The sequence below is a fragment of the Citrus clementina genome, unplaced genomic scaffold (genome assembly GCF_000493195.1).
Source record: "Citrus clementina cultivar Clemenules unplaced genomic scaffold, Citrus_clementina_v1.0 scaffold_3, whole genome shotgun sequence".
Taxonomy (NCBI): Eukaryota; Viridiplantae; Streptophyta; class Magnoliopsida; order Sapindales; family Rutaceae; genus Citrus; species Citrus x clementina.
In genome coordinates, this window is record NW_006262339.1 from 1,164,003 (window position 1) to 1,187,873 (window position 23,871).

Here is a 23,871-nt window from a genome sequence, read left to right on the forward strand (position 1 = left end):
ATAACCAAATAAAAATTAATTCATTTCTTATTTGAAACGAAAATTTAAGTAAACACTTATTCCATCTCGTAATCTGTACTTTAAATTTTAATTGGAAAAATATTTACTCCTGAGAAGGTGTTACGAGGATTTTAGAGGGGTGCCACGAGCTCCACTCTTGCGAATGCTTCTCTGCTTGTCAGGCTTCAAAATCGGCCCATTAACCCAAAAGTGTAGCCCACTTTTAGTATTCAATGCTAATAAGAAGAAAGGGCAGGCAACAAAGCATCATCATAAATCTCCAAATCTGAAAAAGAAAATGATTTTTTTTTTAATTTTAATTTTATTTTAAGGGGAATAGAGAAGGGTCAAACTGAAGGGGTACTGGACAGATTTCATGACATAAAATACCGACAATAATCTTATCAATATTGTATGCAACTGTGGAATTCAAACAAGCTGCAGAGCATGGGTACTTGTTTTGTTGAGCAATAAGTGAAAACCCACAAGGAGTGCGTGTGTAGTAGAAGCAGTGGGGTGTGGGCTTTTATGTATTCGTATTAATATCTCCATCAAACATCATGAGATACGGACCCAACAAAAAAAAAAAAAAAACTTTGTTTATTTTTATATATAAAAAGAACGAACGAATGAAATCAAATGAGATTGCGTATCAATAGAATTTCGTCTCATGGGTTGGGGGTTGTCGGTAGGTGAAAATTGACAGGGATGGGCCTACTTGCCTGCTTTTACACCCACAATACACGACACGAGTAGCCCCTTATTATTTTGTTGTGTTAGCCGTTATCTCTCGCCGTTTTCCTGCCACACTCTTTCACCCCAGCCACGAAGCTTAGGCTCAGCTATTGAAACTTGAAAGGGAGACACACTACAATGCGGTGTGCTCATTTTCCATACATGTTTCACGTGACCCCCTCGCCAGTATCAACTCTCTTTATTTGTTCTTTTCATTTCTTCACTGCATCAGAATGCTTTGTTTTTAATTCCATTTCAATGTTTTACTAAAATAGTAAAATTATTACCCACCGAATCTATGACGTGGATGACACTTGCAGGCTGCACATATATAACAGTTGATAATATATTTATGAGTTGAAAGGGGTTATTATTTTATCAACTGTTACCTACTTGCCTCGCTTTTTTAGGTCTTATCTTATACATGGGTTTATAACAAACATTTTTTAAGTACCCTAAAAATACCCTTACTTTTACGTTCATTAATATTTGTTGGATTGAAAATGAATCAACATATTAGATTTATATATATAATTAGTTTTTAGTAAGTTCGTCATCATTTTTATTAACAGTAAAAAAAAAAACACAGTGTCTAATTTTTTTAAAACCTGTAATTTTTTTTGTATTTTACCAACGTTCTGACTTCAACAAAATGAGAATGTTCTCAATATAAAATAATTATATACTACACACATAGAATTTCTATTGTGCGGACATCCAAATATAATTAACCTTGCGGTCTTCTAATTTCACAGTCCAACGCTTAGATATATTATACTATAATAAAATAAAAACTAATTATGTGCACATTATTAACTACGTGATGCTATGCCTTTTCTTTCTATTTCCATCTTCTTTCCCTCACCTCTCACATTTAATCTTCTTCATTTATTTTTTTTATTGTGATTATGGATTTTCTTCTAGAATTAGATTAGAAACTGTCATTCTATTGATTGTTTTAAAAAAACCCCTTGTGCAGGAAATGGAATCAAAAGCTATTGAAAAAATGGAATATTAAATATGTAGAATTAAATTGATCAATGCCTCCAAAATAAATGCACTTCACTGTCCGTGATTGTGAAATGAGAGTAAAGGATTTCAAAATCTTGTGCAACAAAATAAAAGGGAGTATGCGTGTCACCTTTTAGTTTTTACATTTTAATACATTATTTGAAAAATCGCTTGAATTGGTAACGGTAGTGATGCAGAAAAGATCATAAGCATCAGTAAAGAATCCCATTCCGGCTATAACAATAGCTTTGAAATGGTAAAGTTGTGTCCTGGCATTGTCAAGAGATGAGAAGATGGCTTGCGTTCCTTCTGCCATGCCTGTGGTGTTCTTGCAAGAGACTGATACTGCCTGAGAGATGAATTGCTAATGGAAGAGTTGAGGCATAATTTATGCTACTGGCTGAATCCTCTGCCTCTCTTGAAGTCTTTTCAGATATTTCGTTGGTACACAAGAAATTCCCTTTGTACTTAACGTCTTGTTGGAATCGCCGATAGTATCAAGACAGCAAATAGACAGCTGAAAACCATACGAGTCTTGGAAAACTTGGTCTTTATCGCCACGGACAAATCTCTGCACTTTGTCATTTTTGTGTTCTTTTGGCTACCTCAATGATTGTTACATGTATTTACTGTAATCTTCTGCTACCTATGAAGTGCAAGTCATTGTTATCTAGTTTTAGGATAAATCGCTTGAATTATCTGCCACCTTGTCTTGTTTCAGTATAGAATATTTCTCCGAAGTTTTAATATGTATATATACTTGGTATATGCCACACACCAAACACTTACTCCATTGGTTTCTTCACATACATGTTCTTTCAAATCCATAGGTTTTAAGGGGTTATTAGAATGTTATCTATATTTATCTCACTATCAATCCGCTTTTGCTATCCCACCGCGTTAGGTTAGCGTAGTGGGTATAGTATGGGGCTACTATGATGTTATTAAGGACAAGTGACAAATTAAATTCTTTGCAATCCTTACGTTGAATTTAGTAAACTTATATCTAGCAAAAGCAAGGAAAGAAAGATGTGTAACAAACGAGTGGATGATGGGAGAGTACTGCTTTATTTTTGCTTTGTTCGTACTGATTCTAAGCTACATTAATGGTGTATTTGCTACTTGGATAAAAAAAAAATGAAAATAATTCTCATTCTTTATTGATAGTCTTTACTTGCTAAAAATTATGAAAGAATATGAAAGGATTTTTGGTAGGGCTCAAAAATTTAGGAATGAAGAATGAAAATCACATTTCACAAAGATGTAGAAATAAAAATGGCAGAATGAGAGTGAAGAATAAATTGACATTTTTACATTTTAACAAAATTAAAGTAAGGATAACAATAATTATAATAATAAACTAATCATAACTATAGTACTATAGTAGTAGTAGTGATGATAAAAATAAATTTTATAATGAGTATTACTGCTAATAAAATTATCTCTATTATCCTTATGATTATTATAACAAATAAATTAAAAATTATGATTATAATTTTAGTTATAGTAATAATTAATTATAATAGTAATAATTAGAAATAATAATAATAATTATTATAGTTGTAAGTGAGGTCATTTTCATAAATTATAACAATTCATTCCGATTATAATATAAAATAAACACATTAATAAAAAAATATAATTAATTTAAAATCTAATTCTTGCAGTTCGATAAATAACTTATTATAATTCTTTTTTTTTTCGATTTCAATTCATATTAATTTAACTCATTTTGATTCATGTTATTTCCGATTCATATTAATTTTAACCCATTTTAACTCGAGTCATTTCCGATTTTGAAAAAGCAAACGCACCATAGGAAGACGCTCAACTCGGGGGCCATCAAAGCGCCACGAAATTTGCGTGATTGAGTCCCACCATTTTGATTTTTAACGGGCCAGTCAACTGACGTGGCTACACAATAAATAGACAGATGGATTCTAGTTACCCTTATCGGAACCAGATGGTCGGAACCACAAATCAGGACAAAACGAGATAGATAAGCAGGTGGGAACACAAATCACAACCGTCGCCCAGGGAAACAGTGATTGATGAGCTACGGCTTTCTGCTCATTGGGGGGGGGGGAACCCCGGAACCAATCACTCAAATGGCACACTTACGTGAACGGTCTTGATTGTTTTTGTTCTTTTGAATGAATCTGCAAAGTTTTGGACTTTTGTGCCGCTCTCTTGCCCGTTGCCTGTTGAGTTCGGATTTTGTGGCTATGACCTCCTATTGCTTCGTAGAGTAAAAGCAGCAAACTAAAGGTGGCTCAACTCGGCGTAGCAAAATATCAAAGCCGAAATGTTCCCAAATTTTGCAGCACCATTTTCAAAACCAGGAAAGTACAATTTCATATCATATAAATTCTCTAATTCAAAAGTTGAAAAATATATAGTTCACATGCTTTTATTTATAAATAAATAACTTTCAAAATTATCTCCATCTAAATTATTTGCATTCAATAAGATTGCAAAGTAAATATTGTTGTTTTTAAAACTCACGTCATTGTTGTAGATAAAATGTAACAAACACAGTAATCAAATCTCTTCATAGTTAGATTATTTTGTTTTTGACAACTAACAGTAAATAATATTTAAAAAAAATGAGCGCATCACCAAATTGGTGTTGAGGGGAAAGGACACCGAGGCTGAATCCACATAAAATCAAATAGTAAGGGATGTGTGAGTTTACAAAACTCATAAAATACATATGATTTGGGGGCCCCAAATTGAATTTGCGGATTAAGACTCAGCACGTGTCTTTATGCATCAACTGGGGCTAAGAGAAAATCCGGAAAATCTCAGTTGCAAGGATTGCTTGGTCGGATCTGAACATGTTTGTCATCACTCTATGATTAGAAAGCCCGCAACAATATATCGGTAAAGATTTACGAGAGAAAGCGACATGTCAAATAGCCCTTGTATACTACTAATCTACTACCGCTGCAAGCTGTGGTCCGTCCAATTCCAAAGCATTAGGCTTGAAAAACCAAAACGGTTCCGTTAAAAAAAAAAAACGAAAATGTTGCAGGGAAACAGATTAAGGGTATGTTTGTCATGTGTCGGTAATCAGACTAGTTGATGTCAGGTACAAAACGGTGCAGTGTAAGCGTATAAACTATTTTAAGAGATGGGGCCAAAATTTATTTAATAAATGTTTGGCATTTGGTTCAGGTAATTGGGTGTATATACTTTGGCTTTAGTATGAAGCATCATATGGTATGAAGTATATGGTGTTGCAGGGGTGCAGTGAAGGGCGTCAATATGGCCAAAATCTGGCTGCAGCTTTGCTCATCCAGCTAATGGTAGGACCGCTTATACAATTCATCAAACTATCCAAGGAAGGGGGGGCGGATTGGAAGTTGAACCATCCATCAAAATCGTTACAGTTTTTCTCATATGTAATAATAATCCCTGAAGCAGAGTCCAATTTTGTTAGTTTCCTTTGTTTCCTGGAATGGATGTTGCCTTGTTGGACGCACGCTCAGGACTTCATAGTAAGTAAACTTGTAAAAACAAAATAAATAAATAAAGATGGGTACATTCGAATGCCTGCAACACAACACCTTTTAGAGGTTTAATTCATGTAACTGTATTTTGAAATCTTGTTACGAGTCTTAAGAGAAATTTCACCAAAATACAAGCAGGAGAGAAGGGGCCCAAAGGAGCCTTGTCAGCGGTCACAAATTGAAATGGCCTCGCGCCTCTTTAGGTTCATCAATTATCCTTATTCTCTGCATACCAAAAGGAAACTGTGGCAAAAAAAAAAAATTGGGAACTGTTCAACCCCCCCCCCCCCCCCCCCTTTTGCTCCAAGTGTTCATTGCCATTTTGATGTACAAATTTGTCTCAATCTGTCCAGCTCTAAGGGTATGTTTGGACTGCCTTAGCTTTTCAAAGAATCAATTCTTACATTGACTCCCAAATAATCATCTTTATAAATAATTTAGTAAGGTGTTTGGTGAATTAAATTTACTAGACAATCACTTTCTAAATAATCTAATATACATGTTTATCAATTAATGATAAAAGGGTACATGTTTATCAATTAATAATCTAATATACCTGTTTATCAATTAATGTTTACTAGACAATCACTTTCTAATTAAATAATCTAATATTGACCTATTCTGCAATTAAATTTACTAACGTGGACACACATTATATATTTCTGGTCATGTTTTAATATTGTTATTATTTAGTTGGTCATGTATTTATATTGATTTAAATACTAGACCTAACAGTTATTTACTATTTATTTAATTCTTAAATAATAAAAGAAAATACTTTATTCATATTAACATATTATTAAAATATCAATTATTTATATTTTCTGATCGGCCGTCGTCACCGTCCCGATGTCGGTTTCGTCGCCTGGAATGCTCAGCCATCATCATCACTGGAATCCATGTTCTCTCATCTAATCAACCGGCCAAAAATGCTGCAAAATGGCAAACCACGTTGCTTCACGTAGTGGTCAACTTTTTGCTGCCATTAATTTATTGTTAAATAATGGATTAATTGATTGACTTTATCGGTTTGTTAAACAATCCTCCCGACGGTGAGTCGATCAGTGCCGGTGGTGTCCTCAACGCACCACTATTGGCGGAAGCGATGGTAACTCTTCACCGGCGACGGTGGCTCTTCACTGGAAACAATGACTTCCATTTTGGTTGCTATTTGTTTCGTTTATTTAAATTTTAAACAAAATGATTTTTATTTAATAACTAACACTTATTTAATTGTGAATATATAGTTATTTTTTAGTTCAGTAATTAATAATCAGGTTGTTATGTAATAGGATTCTCAAAAGCTACCTTTTAAGGCTTTTTTATGAGTAGTATAAAATCTGATTCTTTGAGAATCGTATTATTTGTGAATCAAATTTAAAATAAATTTATAATTGTGGCATTAGATAGTCAAATAATCATTTATTTGACAATCTTAGGCAATACCAAACATGCATTAAGATCAGGGGACAGCAATAGTTCGTGCCTTAACAAATAAATGGATAAAATTTTCTACATGTTTCAAAATTACAAGAAAAAATTGTGACTTTTTTTTTTTTTTTTTTTCCATTTGGGTGGAATGGAAACCCCTACAAATGGTATATCATTTTAATATCTTTTAGATGGTCGTTTGTTGACATCGTCAAATCATCGTGATGGGTGAATCCAGAAGGTGTTCCATTCTCCCACGATTATCAAATCTCAAATCGCCCTTTTTCGGTCCCGAAATTGGTAAAACCGTATTTTGCATGTTTTATACAAGCATGCTTTGTAATTCTGGTAATGAGAAAAAGCATAAACAGCAGCAATTAAATCTTTTTTTTTTTTAATCTTTTTTCCGCGAAGCTTCAACAGACACTTGTTGCTGAAGGGCAGTGAAACGTGGACGAACAAAAATCAGCTACTGACTCATCCATATCATGGCTCAGTTTTCAGCGCGGATCCACTTGTTCCCTCATTTGCTCAATCTGCCTACCCATCCAAACGGCCCTAACCGAATATTTGGCTTCTACGTCCCACTTGCCACGTGTCATTCAAAGATCCTTGCTTTTGTTCCTCAAAGCAAGTTCATAATTCTTCCGCAAACATCATCCCAATCAAAGCCTTGATAAACACGATGCAAACTTGTAAAATTTCGGCCGCAGTGAAAGCCTGTACGTGTCTTAAAAAGAGTGTGCTACAAAAGCTAGATGGAATCAATAAAATGCTTCTGCCTCGTGATAAGCTTTAGCGACACTTTCTTTAATTGTATGTGTCACGCTTTGTTCACAAATATCTTTTCATTTTGATTATCCTCACGGGAGATTAAAAATCTCCAGCAGATTCATGGTGTAGTAAATCAATTTATAGATTATAGAAGTTGAATCATAAACTCGTTCGGAATTTTAATTTTGGATTGATATATATATATATATATATATATAATTCAAAAGTACATTTCTTTATTTAAACATATTTCGAGCAATAATTATTATATGATTATAGTTTATATATTTAAACATTGAATATTTTAACACGAAACAGTCCTTTAACATTGAAATAGCTTTATGAGCAACTGTCAATTTACTTGTAATATAATATCCAAACAATGAAGTATTCTTTCGAAATGTTATGTATTTTGGTATATGCACAGTGCGTTTCATTCTTTTGTATTACAACTTATTTGGGTCTCAAAAAGTTAAATTCAACCAACAAATGGGCTCACTATATAAATAAGCTGACCTGCTTACAAGTATATAATCGATTTCTTGGTCACTACTGAACATATTCTGCTAATAAATAGCTTAATTTTGAAACGGTAATGCAAATCTGGTCGAGCGTAATTTGAAAGGGAGTCTAGTAGTCTTTGGTCTTTTCTCCTCTAGCTTCCTGTCACGTGAAGAGAACACGTGCTTTCACAGAATAGGATTAATGGACCAAATAGAGCAAATTACACATGTTGCCAAACTCGTCCGTCACCGTTACTTTGACGGAGTAAATATTTATATATATAAATATAAATAACAAGTGGCCAAACAAAACTGAAACAAACGAAAATAGCCGATATTTTCGGTTCCCGCCGATACAAAACTTGCCGAAAAACCGGCATTCACAAGAGGAGACTTCACATTCTACAGACAAAACTTTAAATAGCAACAAGGTTATCCGACGCGAATATATCTCCGATATCTTGAAAATGGTCATCCGCGCGCCAGGTTGACAACCCGAACCCGAAGTCCATACTGGAGTCATAAAATAAACCGTCCCAGTCATCTTTAAAAATCCCTTCCGTACAGCCAAATAAATCGGGCACGGAACTTTTGAAATCGAAAATATCGTTAGGAAATAACGTATTATCAAAAGTTGAATATTCGGAGAAGGCGGACAAAGTTTCGGACACAGAGGATTCGTCGCGCATTTCTCGCATATCACTGGCAATATCTGGCGATTCTTTGCTAGTCCGCGACTCGGCTTCTTCATTTGAAGGAGAGGGACAACGGAGTACAGAAACAGGAGATGACAGATTGTTGATGTTGTTGTGAGACTCTTCGCCGGAGTTGTAACCGGAGCTAAGCGACTGCTTAATCTGAGAAGGGAATTTCGGAGGTGGAGTAGCGAAGTTGGTGAGCGCGTCGGGTCCACGCAACTGAATAGCGGCGTTGTCATAAACCATTGCCGCCTCCTCAGCAGTATCATAGGTACCTAACCACAGTCGTACACGTCGCAGAGGATCTCTAATCTCAGCGGCCCATTTTCCCCAAGGTCTCTGCCGTACACCTCTAAACTTCTTCCCCGCCGGTTGCTTCGCCGCCGGCTTAAGGGTCGCCGGAGCTCCAACTTTGCCGGACTTCTTCTTCTTCTTACATTTCGAAATCCGACTCTTTGAAACGACATCGATTTCGCTTGAAGATGAAGACGATGCAATCATAATCTCGCTTAAGAACTTCTTGACACGCGGTCTCTTATAAACTTCGCAGTCTTCGTCACTGGACGAGTCAGTTGCATCTCCGTCGGTGACTGAAATCCGTACAACTCTCGGCTTCATTTCCTGGCCGTTTGTTGAGAATGGAGTCATGAGCTTGGTGTGTTTACGGTGTTCAGTGTACTTGACTGGAGGGATAACACTGTGTCTGCTATTAACCATGGGAGAAAGTTTTTTGGTGTCTCTTAATTTTTTTCCCCTTTTTCTCTTTTTAGCAGATTCGCATTGAAAGTGAAGTGAGCGTGCGGGTGTGGGGAAGGAGAAGGCGTGAAATAGAGTGGAAAAGATGGGGAAAGAAAAGGGAAAGAAAGAGGAGTGCGAGGCGAGATTCCTCTAAGAATAAAAGAGAATGAAAAAGAAGAAACGCAAGTTAAAGAGAAGCTTAAAACGGATAGAAATGGAGTATTAATGAATTGAATACTGGATTAAAAAGGTTATCAAAGGACGATAAATTTCATAGAAAGTTACACTTGAAAAGAAAAGGTAGAAATGTTAAGGCAAGGCCAAGAGAACAAAATAAGATTGGTACGGAGAGGTGATAGATTTGGTTAACAAGTAGGAAAGGTGATACAGCAATAGCAAAAGCAAAAGAGCGTTGGGGTGGTAATAGCTTTACCGGAAAAGGAAAGGGAATAAATCTTACGAAACAACACCACCACCACCGTTGTTCCTACAGACAAAATGCTTTTGCTCTCAGCCTTTTAACTGGAAATTTTCAAAGCTTGGATGTTCCTTTTTGTAAAGACGAGTTGTGAGAGCTGGAGAGAGAAAGAGAGAAAAGAAGAAGAAGAAGCACAGTGGAAGGTGGAACCAAAGCTAGCTATTTTATAGGATCCCCAAATACTCGTAATCAGTTCACCCGGTTTAAGTGCCATTTTATTATAATTATTCGGTTTTTTGAAATTTTAATTTTAATTTTTTTTCAACTCATTCTTTCTAATTTAAAATATATAAATAAAATAATTACAAAGTGTAGGTGGGACATTTACTGAAGCGGGTGGTAGAACCGGAGAATAAGAGATTCCGGCGACGATAGGGAGATATTTTACGAGGCGCCGCAAATGGCGGGATTGTCTGTTTATGACACGTGGCATTGTGGGCCCATGATAAAGAGAGATCCAATGGCAAGTGAGGACGGGAGCTGACTCGGCAAAAGATTTCTTCTCGAAAGTAGGGATTCAGGTCACGTGAGACCAGACACTTGGTTCAGTCTTCCTTTGACTACGATTATTAATCACTGATACCTGCATTAATTTAGATAACCCATTTACGGTCCGCTAATTGCTAACGTTAATCACTTTGATCTCACAGGATAAATTTGGCATTTCCTGTAATTCAAGCACAAAAATATGGCCGTTACAGTCTTACAGCGCGCTGCCGCACTGCGAGCTTTTAACATTTCACTTGTGTTTTTGTTATTTTACAGCTGGGACAAACATGGTTTGTGAGGCAACCTAGGACTCAGTGCCGTTTCATTACTAATGTATTTTAATTTTTCTATTTTTCCAGTTTTGTCCGTAGGATGTCGCATCGTCCATTTTACATTCAAAGCTAATAATAAATAAATAAATAAATAAATAAAAATCGGGTACATTTCATTTAACAACGAGTTTTGATTTGTTACGGTGAGCGTTACCAAAGAGTAACATTCTGCCGTTAGATGAAGTGTTAGTAATTTGTGTTTACCAAATTGAGTCGGTTCATGGATATCATAAAGATGGTGCTTTTCATCCCCCCCGCTTTCTCCAAACGCACCCCCACTTTAAATTCTTTCACGCCATGCATATTTTTGTGAATTTATTATAACTTTGACTTTTACTAAAACGGGAGGTTTTAATTACTTACTTTATTAGCTCATTATTTATATTTAATACAGAGAATCAATTCTGAGCAAAGTTTCCGTATTTATGTTAGTCAATTTTATCCTGTTAACTTGGGCAAACTAATAGAGAGAAAAGGAGGATGGAAATTTTCGTTGATTTGGAATCTCTAAATTTTGCATGAGGTATGATAAAGCAAAACTGTTATTTAATGATTAATGACTTATGGAAAAACGGACCATTTATAGCCAACTTCTAATTTTACTGTTGTCATGTATCATCTTTATATCATTAAAGTTCGTTAGGTGTTTATAGTTGAGAACAAGTGCAATGTTTATTAATATCACATAGGACAACACACGTGGGTCCGTATTCTATAAACGGTGTCGTTCTGTATTCTGATAAAATAGCAGTCTTTCAATTCATAAGATAAATAAAAGAGTTATTTAAAAAAAAAACTCCATTATTCATTTTCTTGTGCTAATTGTCTTATGTCTCTATATTAGGAAAATAGCTAAATTCTTTTTTTGTTAAATATATTATTATATTATTTCAAACCCGATAATTCACAGATACAACGGAAGATTAGTTCATCTTGAAATACGAATGTGAGGCTAAATTATGCTATTTAGTTGTAACTTAATATTAAATTAAATTAGACAACACAATACTTTCACATTCATACTTTTAGATTTTAAAAAAAAAAAATGTATAAACATTTTAATGGGCGAGAATGTATTCGAAATAAAATGGGCCAAAGCCCACAAAATGTTTTTACACAGGTCCTCGAACAGCGTGTCAAACAATGAAACCGTCCTCCTTTGGCTTTCTCCAAAAAATCTAATTTTCAAAAAATATTAAAATAATTTTTTATTCTTGTAATCTCTTTGTGCGCCAACGATGATGTTTTGTTAACTTATGGGTATTATTTTCATTTACTGAAAATCTTAAATGTTGAGGATGCCCATGCTAGTATGCTACCTTGCCGAGCTGACCATTATGGGAGCAACCTGTCAGCACTTGTTCTCTGTTCTTCTTATTTAATGACCCACAAAAATATTTTTATTTCACATGTTTGCGCCAACTAGTAGTGGCTAGACTTAAAAAAGAAAAAAAAATCAAATTACAAATTAAAAAATGGTTAATCATTTGGTTAATGCAAAAAGAAACTTGAAGAGTTCTGTTCAGAGAAGTATGATTGAAACACACAATCGATCCGGACTCTTTTCATCACCTCTTGCACGTGATTTAAATTCCATGGTCGCAATAATCCAAAATTTCAATGTGTTTAAATAGGTGTCAACGAATGATTCTTTGGTTGGTACTCGCTATCACAAATAGCATTATTATTGTCAAATAATATAATTTTGAGTAGGACTATATAGAAAAATATATATATATATATATATATCTATATGTCAAACAACTCACTAATCATTGCCGATTTGTTCCTTGTAACAAATTGGATTTTATATCATCTACTTGTGCTAAGACATATACCCATGTATTATTTTGTTGCCAAAATAATTTGATAGCTACATTTATTTTGTAACCATTAACAAAAGTTGGAGCTTGTACAGCAATTATATATCTCAAATCAAACAGTAAGCATATAATAATTGAAATCTAGGACGCTGACGGGCCACGTAACTTGTAGCATAGGCGGCACTTCGGCTTTATTAAGCATACAAAAACAACTTTATTTTGTCTCGAACCTGGATAGCTCTTTCATTAATATCGGATAAATGTAGTAAGAAAAAGAAAATCATTATGATGTTTTTTGGATTGCTTTTGGTGTCATAAAAAAATTATGTTTGTGATGCAAGATGTATAACTTCTAAAATAGGTAGTATTTAGATAAACTGTATCAAATTTAAGTATATAATCCATAGGAATATGATCTACTAACCACCAAAGTCCACTATATGGCGAACACATAGATACGTGATATAATTAGGTGACTCTTTGTGAATAATTTTAAAATTATGGATTAATTAGATAGGGTCATGTGGCACTATTGCCCACATCACGTTGAGCATCATCAACCATTAGATGATTACTCACAATTTATAATCTATCGCTTTAAAACTCGTGACGACAGATGAGAGAATTAAAACTCATGACAATACCCCATCTATAAAGTGCATCAAACTGAGTTCATTCATGTGTACTTTTTTTTTTATTTAAGTGATCAAAACTGCTCTAACCTTTTAAATCAGTATAGGAAGTAATCATGAGTATTTTATTACTATAAAATAATTTGAGTTCATTCTTTTAAAAAAAAAAAATCCAAGCTATCAACGGTTTAGGCATAAAAAGGAGCCCAAAAACAATCTAATTTATGTTATTTTTTTCATATTAATAATCAATATTTTTTTCCTTTTTTTTGGTCTCGTTTTCGTTTTGTTAAACATTTACACAACATTTTATAGAAAATACGTTATATATTTATAGAATTCTTCTTAGTATCGATATTTTTTTCACTTTAGATTTTAATGAGACAACTATGTTCATCTTAAATTTGCATCTTAGAATATGTAGACATGCATGGGAATAGAAAAAGGGAAGATAACGGTCGCCATGTCTTCGAAGAAATATATTTGAAGTTGAAGAATAAATCAAAGTCGTTGATAATAGTGTTGTTGGATCAAATGGTTGGAGAGAAAGATCTCAGGAAGAAGGTATGCGTACTGCCAAAGACAAGTATATTAATTAACAGCCGTATGTAAACAAAAGTATAAAAACATGCAAAGAAGTACATGGGAACCGACAAAATCCTTGAAAGGTCTTGGTCAGGGCATTTTATTTAAATTCAAAATAACATATTATTACATCGAATACTGAGAGGTTTAATTATCATCACTAACTACGAAATTTCTATCATTTTCTTTAGGAAAATAATGGTTTAGCGGGGGGTGGTGGCTTAATATTTTTTTTTCTTGGGAATACAAGTCAAAGCAAGCAACGTCTCGTAGATTAAGGCTTTGAGCCCACAAAATGGAGAAATCCCATCATTATTGTTGTTACTTTCTTGTAGTTACATGCGGATGCTGGCTGTAATTGATGTGAGTTTTGATCACTAACAAGTCAACCAGCTCTGAGACCCATGCGCTCTTGGTTTCAGTTATCATTATTATTACGGAATCATATTGTGATGAACATTACAAACGAAGCCATGCATAATGTTTTGGTAAAAAAAAAAAAACAAATCAATTTTGTAATCCTTTTTTTTTTTTTTTAAATTTTGAACTCCCTTGTTTTTTATATTTAATTTTTGGTACATAAAGTGTCGATTCATTTCTTCAGTACGGACATATGCCTCAATTAAATATAAATTTTAAGTAATTACCATAAATAAGTAAATAAAAGATAAAAAAAAATTATATTTTGCAAAGTAAAGAGATCAGGTATAATAGTTTTCATCAAAATGACATGATTTTTGTGATTTTATACCAACCCATTGTCCTCTGATTTTTTTTTTTGAAGTGAATTTTATTTTTAATTTATTTTCAAATAAATATTTACTCTAACTAATAATTTGATATGAACAACTCCTTTAGGAAACCGTCACGGATGGACGAGTGAACGACCGGCATAGACGGTGGTGGGTCCCAGTTAAAAATCCACCTCATTTTGAAGTCCGTAACTGGCGCCGTTCACGCTCTTCAAGCTTAGGGATCCGACACGTGTACCTGCTGCGGGTTGATGGGGACGTGGCTCCCGAATGAAAAAAAATCACCACTTTACTGCCATCTTTTTATTTTGCGACATGCACGTAAAGAAAGAAGAAAATATTTCGTCCATTAAATAAAATATGGTACGCAAAATAAATGTGTGAGGGGTTGTTGTTGTTCTCGAAAAGTGATTCAAAGGGGCCTGAAATTGAGGGCTTCGGTAGCCCACATTATGGAGACCAACATCATGTTCCTTTTGTTGAGTAGTAAGTACTCTTTAATGTGTTAGGATCTGTTGTCATTATTATTAATTAATCTTTTCAGCCATAACCATTAATGCACCATAATTCTTCACTTCGCTTACGTTTTTAAAAGAACATGTTTGACGATTTTGTACCTCAACCTATTTGTTGAGCGATTATTCTGGCATTCTCTTACCATATGCAAAATATGTTTTTAAGGTTTATTATGTTAGCTTGGAATACAAGTTTCACTATTCTCTAGTATTTTTTTTTTCGAAATTTTGTTCTTCCAATGTGACTTTATCACCATACAAAAATCGGTTTTCACAAAAAAAAAAAAAAAAAACTAGTCAATTTAAAATGCTCATCTGTTTGATCTTATTTTATAGAGCCCCCTTTTGTTGAATATATATATATATATATATATATATATATATATATATATATATATTCTAGTGCCATAAATCAAATGTTCTCCAATGCACCAAAGGATGGATATGAGAAAGTGAATCATTCAACAAATGATTGTTATAAACAACATGATTCGAATGCTAATACATGATGATTAAAGCGCTCTAGGCGAATGATTGACGAATCATTTAAACCTTACAGATTTGATGGTTCTAAAATAATCAAAACGCTGGACACGCCCACCTCACCAAGTGCTTGGCATCCACGTGGCGACCCCACACGACGATAGCCACGTCAGCCACTAATGCTTGAACAGATATGTTTTAGTCGGGGTCAGCTTGTGATTATCATTCTCTGTCTTCAACAGAGACAAGAGATTAAGTGTTGATTACAAAAATTATTTGTGATTCTATTCAATTCAAAATCATAATTCCTTATTTTCTGGGACTAGTTTTTTTTTTTCTAAATCGCGTGCACGATCCTTTGCCGGACTTAAAATTAATTTTTTCTTTTTTCTTTTTTTAAAAAAATGGGTTAGAGGCTTACACGTGCAATTTTCTATGAAGAAAAATCAGAGCGAAAAGATACAAAAATATGATTAAATATTGATAAATGTCCAAATACGATGTCGTGAGACGTAAGAAGACACGGGTCGCGGTTTCCCATTAGAAAAAAAAAAGAAATTAAAAATTCCAATTGAACTCAGATACAACTAAGCTTCATTTGCTTTTACGGGGAGCAAAAAATCAAAATAAAATATGAAAGTAGATAAACAAGACGCCACTCGGCCATTCTTCTAATCCGCTTTCAACTAAAAATTAAGTAGAGGTTAGAATTTTTTTGGTTGATCTGTGGCAACTTCCACACATTTATTTTACAATTTCATTTTGTGCGGCGAAAGCTCTAATTGTCAAGGAAATGACCTCATACTTCCATTCCAAGAGTTGGGCCAAATGATTCTTCTTTTTGGGATATATAATGTGAATTTAAATTGTAAGTATTTGATTAAAATGTATAAATTAGAGCCACAAATTCTTCGTACAAATTTATTTGATGTAGTATTGTAATTAGATAATGATATCACATACTTCCCATAATTTATTTTTATTATTATTTTATATTTTTATCCAATAAATACTATTGTGCCGCATTAGTTTATTAGTTTATATAAATAATTTTTGGTTCCATTATGACTTTGAAATACTCTAATAGCTAAAGTTAAAAAATAATAATAATAAAAGCAAATGGAGTCTAAATTTGAAATTTGGAATATGGAAATATTTGAAGAAAACCTATAGATAAATAATTTATAAAATGTTGCATGATGATGAAAGGTAAGTATCCACCGACTACATGATATTTTTTACTTTATTGTTTTTCCACTTTTTCATTGACATTATAAGAGCATCTCCAAAAGACTTTTTAGAGTTTACTTTTCAAATATCAATTTGTTTACTGGTGTGGCAAATAAGTGGATGGAAAAATACAATCTTCTCGATAAGACTCATTAAATAAGAATAAATTAATATTATTTTAATCAAATCTTTTCACTATTAAATTGAATTGCTGTTATGTTTTTGAAAGGAAATATAAATAATAATTATTGCAGTCTTATCTTTTCAATAAATAATAATAAAATATTAATAGAAGAGGGAGAAACTCATTCGGTAATATTAAAGAGTGAGAAACAAATCTTATTCGAAGAATCTAAATTAACGTGTCTTTTGAATGTTTAATATTGTAATGACTCTTTAAATAAAAGTCTTTAAATTAACGTGACTCTTTAAATAAGAAGTAGAATTTTATTTAAAGAGTCTTTTGGAGATGTTCTAAGATGATTTAACATAATATTGAAGAAAATAATTGTTTTGTCTTTGAACATAAAAAGACTATTTAATCATAGCTAAATGTATGAAATAAGGTTTTATTTTATAGTTGTTGGGATCAAGAATGACTACAAAAATGACTATATAAACTCAACTCATCAAACTTGATAATTTAAAGATATAAAATCACCAAAATAAGTTTCGTAGTTAATTTGTACCTCATTTACAACATTATTCAAGAATCTTTACTAATATAATTCATCCTGAATAACATATCTTTGACAACAATAATAAGTCTTCAACAACAATAAATCACTAACGGAAATAGTCATTATTATCTAAAATACATTCAAAATAACCATAAAATTAGTTATGAAAAACTTTGAACATTATAATTTGTTCTTATGGATCCAGAGTAACAGCCAATAAATTGTCTTTTTATATTCAAGGGAAAAATAATTATTTTATTAATATTCTGTTAAATCATCTAACAATATTAATAAAAAAGTGAAAAAAAATAATACACTCTATAAATTATAGGCAGATAGCTGAAAAAAAATTAGTATATATATATATTATAAAATATGAAATATTAAGGAGTGGGTGGATATTCTCGGATATTGAATGGAAACATGGCAAGAATAACTAATTGGCTGGTAGAGTGGAAATTTTGGCCCTTGATTTCATCCAATAGCTAGCCAGATTTTTTGTGAATTTGACTTTGAATGAGAAACAAGGGTCCGGTTACGGTGCAATTGTGGTACCGTGTCACAGTTACATCCAACCGTTGGATGCACTTGAATAGGTATGGTCTATTGACATTCAACGACTGGATGCAACTGTGGCACGGTACCACAGTTGCACCACATATTTTCCCGAGAAACAAATTTTTAACATACAGTGACCATTAAATATGCCTAGTGGAACTATTAGACATTTTTCTTTTTGAGGATACTAATTAGGGAGACACCTTTTTTGCCCCCCTTTGAACTGTGCACTAATACCGGATACATTTTGAATGCACTAGAGATCGAAAAGCCTATTCAAATTTTAATTTTTGCCTCAAGTATTCATAAACATCCCGAGGAAGAGTAGGGGTGTCGTGGGATCCGGTACCGTAGGCTCATTTCTTAAGTAAAAAATAGGTCTATTTCCCAAGACTTGTAGCCCTATTCTTTTTGGGTTGCTGGCCATTGTCATTTTGTGCTTTGTTGATATTTTTGACCCAATTGAAATAGAGAGTGATGTTTGTTCAACCACTTGGTTTTAATCGTCACCATTGCTCTGAGTGCAGTAATATCTTTTTTTGTAAAAGATTTGAGTTTTGTTTTTTTTTTCCTCACTTTGAGCTGTTACTTTCGTTGTTGGATAATTTGGGTAGAGGAATTTAATTGTAATCTGTTTGAATTCCATTCTGCCAATAATCCCATCTTTCATTGTGTAGGGTGAACAATTTCAAATCTGAATATGTGGGTGGTGTCAAGTAAAGAGTACTTCACTCGAAGTCGATGACGTTGCCGGAGGAAATTATTGGCAGCGATAATATTGCTTTCAATTAAAACAATTATATGTATAAATAAATTAACTTATTTTCTTTTTTAAGGTCTATTTGGAATACGTTTTTTAAGATGATGGTAATTTTGTTATTATGCATTACAAAATCAGATTCTAAAATAATTTTTATTTTCAAAAACTGCTCACAATAACTTATAATGTTTAATACAAAAGTAGATTATTTAAGAATCATATTTTCAAATAATTAATTTTAAAAAGTATTTACCGAACACTTTTTGGGTATTAGAACATCTCCAAAAGGGTCTTTAAATTTCACTCTTCAAATTTCAATTTGCTTACTGATGTGGTAAATAAGTGTATAGAAAAATATAATTTCCTCCAAAAGACTCACCAAATAAGAATAAATTAATATTATTTTAATCAAATCTTTCCCACTATCAAATTGAATTGTTATTATATTTTTCAAAAGAAACATAAATAATAATTATTACAGTCTTATCTTTTTAATAAATAATAATAAAATATTAATAGAAGAGGGAGAAACTCACTCGGCAATATTGAAGAGTGAGAAACAAATCTTATTTAAAAAATTTAAATTAACGTGTCTTTTGAAGTGTTTAATATTGATATGGCTCTTTAAATAAGAAGTAAAATCTTATTTGAAAAGTCTTTTAGAGATTGTTAAATAAGTAAAATAACCTATATCGATTGAGTATTAAACTTAAGTATATAAGATTTGGATAATTCTTAACTGTTGAGTCAACTTTTCGGTTGAGTTAGGCTTGTGGCCTTCTATATGGTATTAGGGACAACTCACCCATGAGTGGGCCCACACTACCTTATCGCGTGATAAGAACTAGTTAAAAGGACGGACTGCATGTGATGGGGAGTATTATGAAAAAAATATCTTACATGGATTTTGAGTATTAAACTTAGGTTAAGTACATCAAACTTAAACAACCCTCAACTTTTGAACCAATAACTCTTGGGTTGAATTACACCTGCAGGCTTCACTTATTTAAAAATCTAAAGCAACTCCGAATGTGCTCTATGCTTCTTAGAATTGCTAGATGGAAAAACACTCCACTGGGCTTTCATTCCTCTTTTTTTCAGATCAATCTATCTAAAATTCCGGGTAAAAATTTCTGTGGCAACTTCAAAATCATGGCTGTTTTCTGGCTTGGACCGTCCAAGAGCTCTGTCCCCAACAAAAAGAGCAGAAAAACAAGCGGTAAACGCTAAAGTACAAATGAGTGAACCGAGGAGAAAATCGATGTGGGCCTATGATTGGTTCCCCTATTGTTTCTCCAGCTTTTATTTTGTTTACATGCACTTTTCTTTTTTTTTGGTTTTTCTTTTCTGTTCTGTTGATGGTTGTTTCCAGTCAGGATTTTATTTTAAGAGCACAAAACATTTTATCTCGTTTTGTTCTTTTGCGGGGTCCTCTTTATGTGGGAAACAGCACATTGCCTCGAGTATCCTTTACAATTTCTGCTATCCCCATCAAAAAACAATGCAACATATCTTTACAAGTAATCAGCAAAAAATAATTAAAAAAATAAAAACCCCCACACAAAAGCTTAAAATTAAGCAGCAAAGGTGTGAGCAGGAGCACATTTGATTTTTGAATGGAAATTTTTTTTTTTTAAATGGCAGTATGCTCCGATCCATAATTTCAATAATGCCGTTCCAATGACGCGTCCTACGCTGGGACTGTGGGCATGGCAGACTGTCGCTAATGAATGGGCTGGGCTACTACTACTTTCAAGTTCTGGATTTCAAACTGGTCCAATATCTCATTTTCCAGCTACAACTCGTAACAAGAATGGCCTAACCCAAAATGGGCCAAGCAGACATCATGCTACCTTTACATAGTAATGCAAGGGCAGAGCCCTCTACTTTGAGACTGTTGCCGAATCCTTCCAAAGGTTAATTTTTGCGAAGAAATAGATTTGAAAGTTCAATTTAGCTCTACTCCTTTTTATTTCATCCCAAGACTTCATTTCTTGATCAACACTGAGACATGGAAGCGTGTCTTATTTTCGACGGGAAATAAAACAACAATATTCAATCGGGATTTTCTAAACCTCTACACATACAACAACATTTAAGCTAATAACTCAAAGAAGAAAGATAATATACCAGCTATGTCTTGCTTTTCCCACCCATCAATCTCTGGCATTTTAAGGGTACAAAGCAAGACGCCAAGATCAGTGACAAGAGATGGTGACAATTTAATCAGGTAAGAACTAAGATCACTCAAAACAGTAAAAACATCACGGCCCAGGGTTCGTTAGAAACCAGCTAAGAGGTTGATGCTAATGACAATAGAGACCGTCCAAGCAATGAAAAGATAAATTTGCATACAAACAATTAAAAGCAGTGAATGTTGTTGTTTCTAGGCCTTAATTATAATTCTTCCCCTCTGGTACCACTTGTATGAGGAGACATCTCACACTTCTTGTTCATACATAAATAGTTTTAAAGACCAAAGCCCTGGGGAAAGCCCTCCCTTGAGACAGAGAGATAGCAGCGACCTAACCCATTGCATACTTCTGGGTCCAGCTCCTCGCAGTTGTTTCATACTTGCTCCGGTCAGTCTTGTACATGTGGGCAATCTCTGGCACCAATGGATCATCAGGGTTCGGGTCCGTTAACAGTGAACAAATAGAAAGCAGCACCTAACAGTAAAGAAAAAGAATGATTTACTATACTTGCAAATAAAACTTCAGATTATGTTTATAACTTCCATGGAATGTGAAAACTGAACTTAATTACCTTTGATATGGTAAGGGCAGGGCTCCACTGTTCTTTTAATATATCAAGGCAAATGCTACCGTTGCTATTGATGTTAGGATGGAAGACTTTTGTTCTGAATGCAACCTGCCACATAAGCACGAGCAGATCAAGTAACTTGAACAACAACTACAACTTTCATTAGCCTCTCACCCTAAAAGAATCACAGAAGGTACCTTCTTGAAAATTGGCTCATATGGAGATGAATATTTTTTGGTTGAGGGGATGATTCAGTATGAAAGTTATGATTTTCATGAAAAAGAAATGTATATTAAAAAATATATGAAGACACAAAACTAATTTTCGGGGTAAACTGTGCACAAGTTTGGAAGCCAAGAAAGGAACTTTTTCATTTTCTTTCTGTTTTCTTGTCCTTTTTTGGTTTTTCTGGAAAAATAGAGCATTAATTCCTGATGAATCACAGACGTTTCAGGGAAAAAAAGCATTAAATATTAACAAATATAACAATAACATAGAAGAAAAATCATCACAAATCTTAATTTATGAATTATTGGTCACATTTAGAGAAAAAAATTCAAATTAAAGCCAGTTCTGATAAAAAAGAAATCATCATATACTTAAATGATACTTTAAAGCGAGAAAAAAAGTTGAAACAGCATCTTCACACAATCATTCAGTTCAAAACTTCATACTCCACAAATTTCCCAAAACACTGATGTAAAATATTAGATAAGAATAAAAATGATTTTTGAGGAAATGGATCCAAACAAAATTGTGAATTCTTCATAACAAAACACTTATACATGGAAGATTACACATAAAACTTTTTATATACATTTATATCCATTTCTCAACTAATAATCACCAACCCCTGCAAGAAGAAATCAAAACTCAGTCTAATGGTTGAACCATCTAACAAAAACAACATTTTAATAAACTAAAATCAACATATGAATGGTAATGCTAACTTCGAACACTAGTGACACTTCAAATAACCAAAAGATGGTATAACTCATGTGGAGTACGGTGTTGGCCAAAACCACCTAGTTTCATCAAGTCGTACCAATGGCTTATTTGATGCTGAAAGATGTCAATATGATGCATAGATTTGGATGATAATCTACAAGGTGACGGGAAACACTTTTTGAAAAATGAAGAAATATGTACCTTAGGTGGCTTAAATGGATAGTCTGGAGGAAAATGAATTGTAACTAGAAACACTCCGCCTGCATATGGACTATCAGGAGGGCCCATGATTGTTGCTTGCCAATGAAACATGTCTTCCGCAACGGGGCCTAAGTATGCATATGGTTTTACCAAGAAAGAAAGAAAGAAAGACAACCAGATCACAAAAACTTAAGTCCACTTTAAAGTTCAAACGAAACCAATACAGTAGTATCATAAGCTAAGCTCAATTTCACCATAGCCTCGCCTTAGTCAAAATTATCAACACTCACAAATACCAAAATTTAAAAGGTCCAATATTTAAATTTCAACCCAAATCGCAAAATTCACTAAATAAATTAGCATTAAATTAAGAAATCTAGAGATATCTACACATCGCAGAATCACAGAATTAAAAATAAAAACAAAATCACGTGATCAACAAAAATTAGAAAAAGAAATTAAAATAAGATTGAGAAACTACCGGCGCTGCAAGAGGTAGGAGGATCTTTCTGGAGATCCTTCAGCTCCTTCAAGATCCGCTTCGACGCCATAACCTAATTCTCTGAAATTGTTGTTTGTAAAAAAATTGCCAAAAAAAAGTTTAAAAAAAAAAAAAACTTAGATCAGCTTTTGGCTTTAAAACAGAATCTGAAAAAATAGAACAGTACAAAATAAATAAAGAGGAAACAAGCAAAGTGCCTGAGAGAGATCCTCCTGGTAATTATTGCTAGATTTTTTTTTTTGGGGGGGAGGGGGGGGGGGGGGGGGTGTGCGGGGTAGGACGAGAGGGCTTACAGTAAAATAAAATAAAATAAAAAAAAGTTTATATATGTATAAACAATAATAATAATTAAAATAAAATGATTGAATCACGAGCTGGAGATGCACTGTAATTGGTTATCGATAACGTTTTTGTGGACCCCGCACACTTGATAATTTTGTTGAATTAATTAATCAATTATATCTAATCCGCGTGTTTACCGGTTGACTCACCTTTTGCTTATTAACTATTCCGTCTTTAATAACTTGGTTATCCGGTCATCCGGTTTACTTTTCATGGTAGTTATTGAATTACAGATGAGTTGGTGGCCGTTGGCGGGGGTGGGTAAACTTGGGTTCGGTTTAGAAAATAATAATATGAACTCAATCTGAATTGATAACACGATTTGATCCAATTTGAATAGATCGGATTAAAAATTTATATTTATGTATACATTGTTTTAATCTGATCGAATGAAAT

The 23,871-nt window shown here is 33.5% G+C and overlaps 2 protein-coding genes across 2 annotated transcripts; both read right to left on the reverse strand.

The window, feature by feature from the left end:
- Positions 1 to 8,216: 8,216 nt before the first annotated feature.
- On the reverse strand, positions 8,217 to 9,994 carry LOC18047337 (ethylene-responsive transcription factor CRF2). Its single transcript, XM_006439344.2, has one exon. The coding sequence runs from the start codon at positions 9,379 to 9,381 to the stop codon at positions 8,383 to 8,385; it is 999 nt and encodes a 332-aa protein (XP_006439407.1). The 5' UTR covers positions 9,382 to 9,994; the 3' UTR covers positions 8,217 to 8,382.
- Positions 9,995 to 20,931: 10,937 nt separating this feature from the next.
- LOC18047338 (ubiquitin-conjugating enzyme E2-17 kDa) lies at positions 20,932 to 23,486 on the reverse strand. Its single transcript, XM_006439347.2, has 5 exons — positions 23,331 to 23,486; positions 23,113 to 23,193; positions 22,632 to 22,759; positions 21,486 to 21,590; positions 20,932 to 21,388 (listed from the first exon to the last, which is right to left on the reverse strand). The coding sequence occupies exons 2-5, from the start codon at positions 23,180 to 23,182 to the stop codon at positions 21,245 to 21,247; spliced, it is 447 nt and encodes a 148-aa protein (XP_006439410.1). The 5' UTR covers positions 23,183 to 23,193; positions 23,331 to 23,486; the 3' UTR covers positions 20,932 to 21,244.
- Between the last annotated feature and the right edge of the window lie 385 nt (positions 23,487 to 23,871).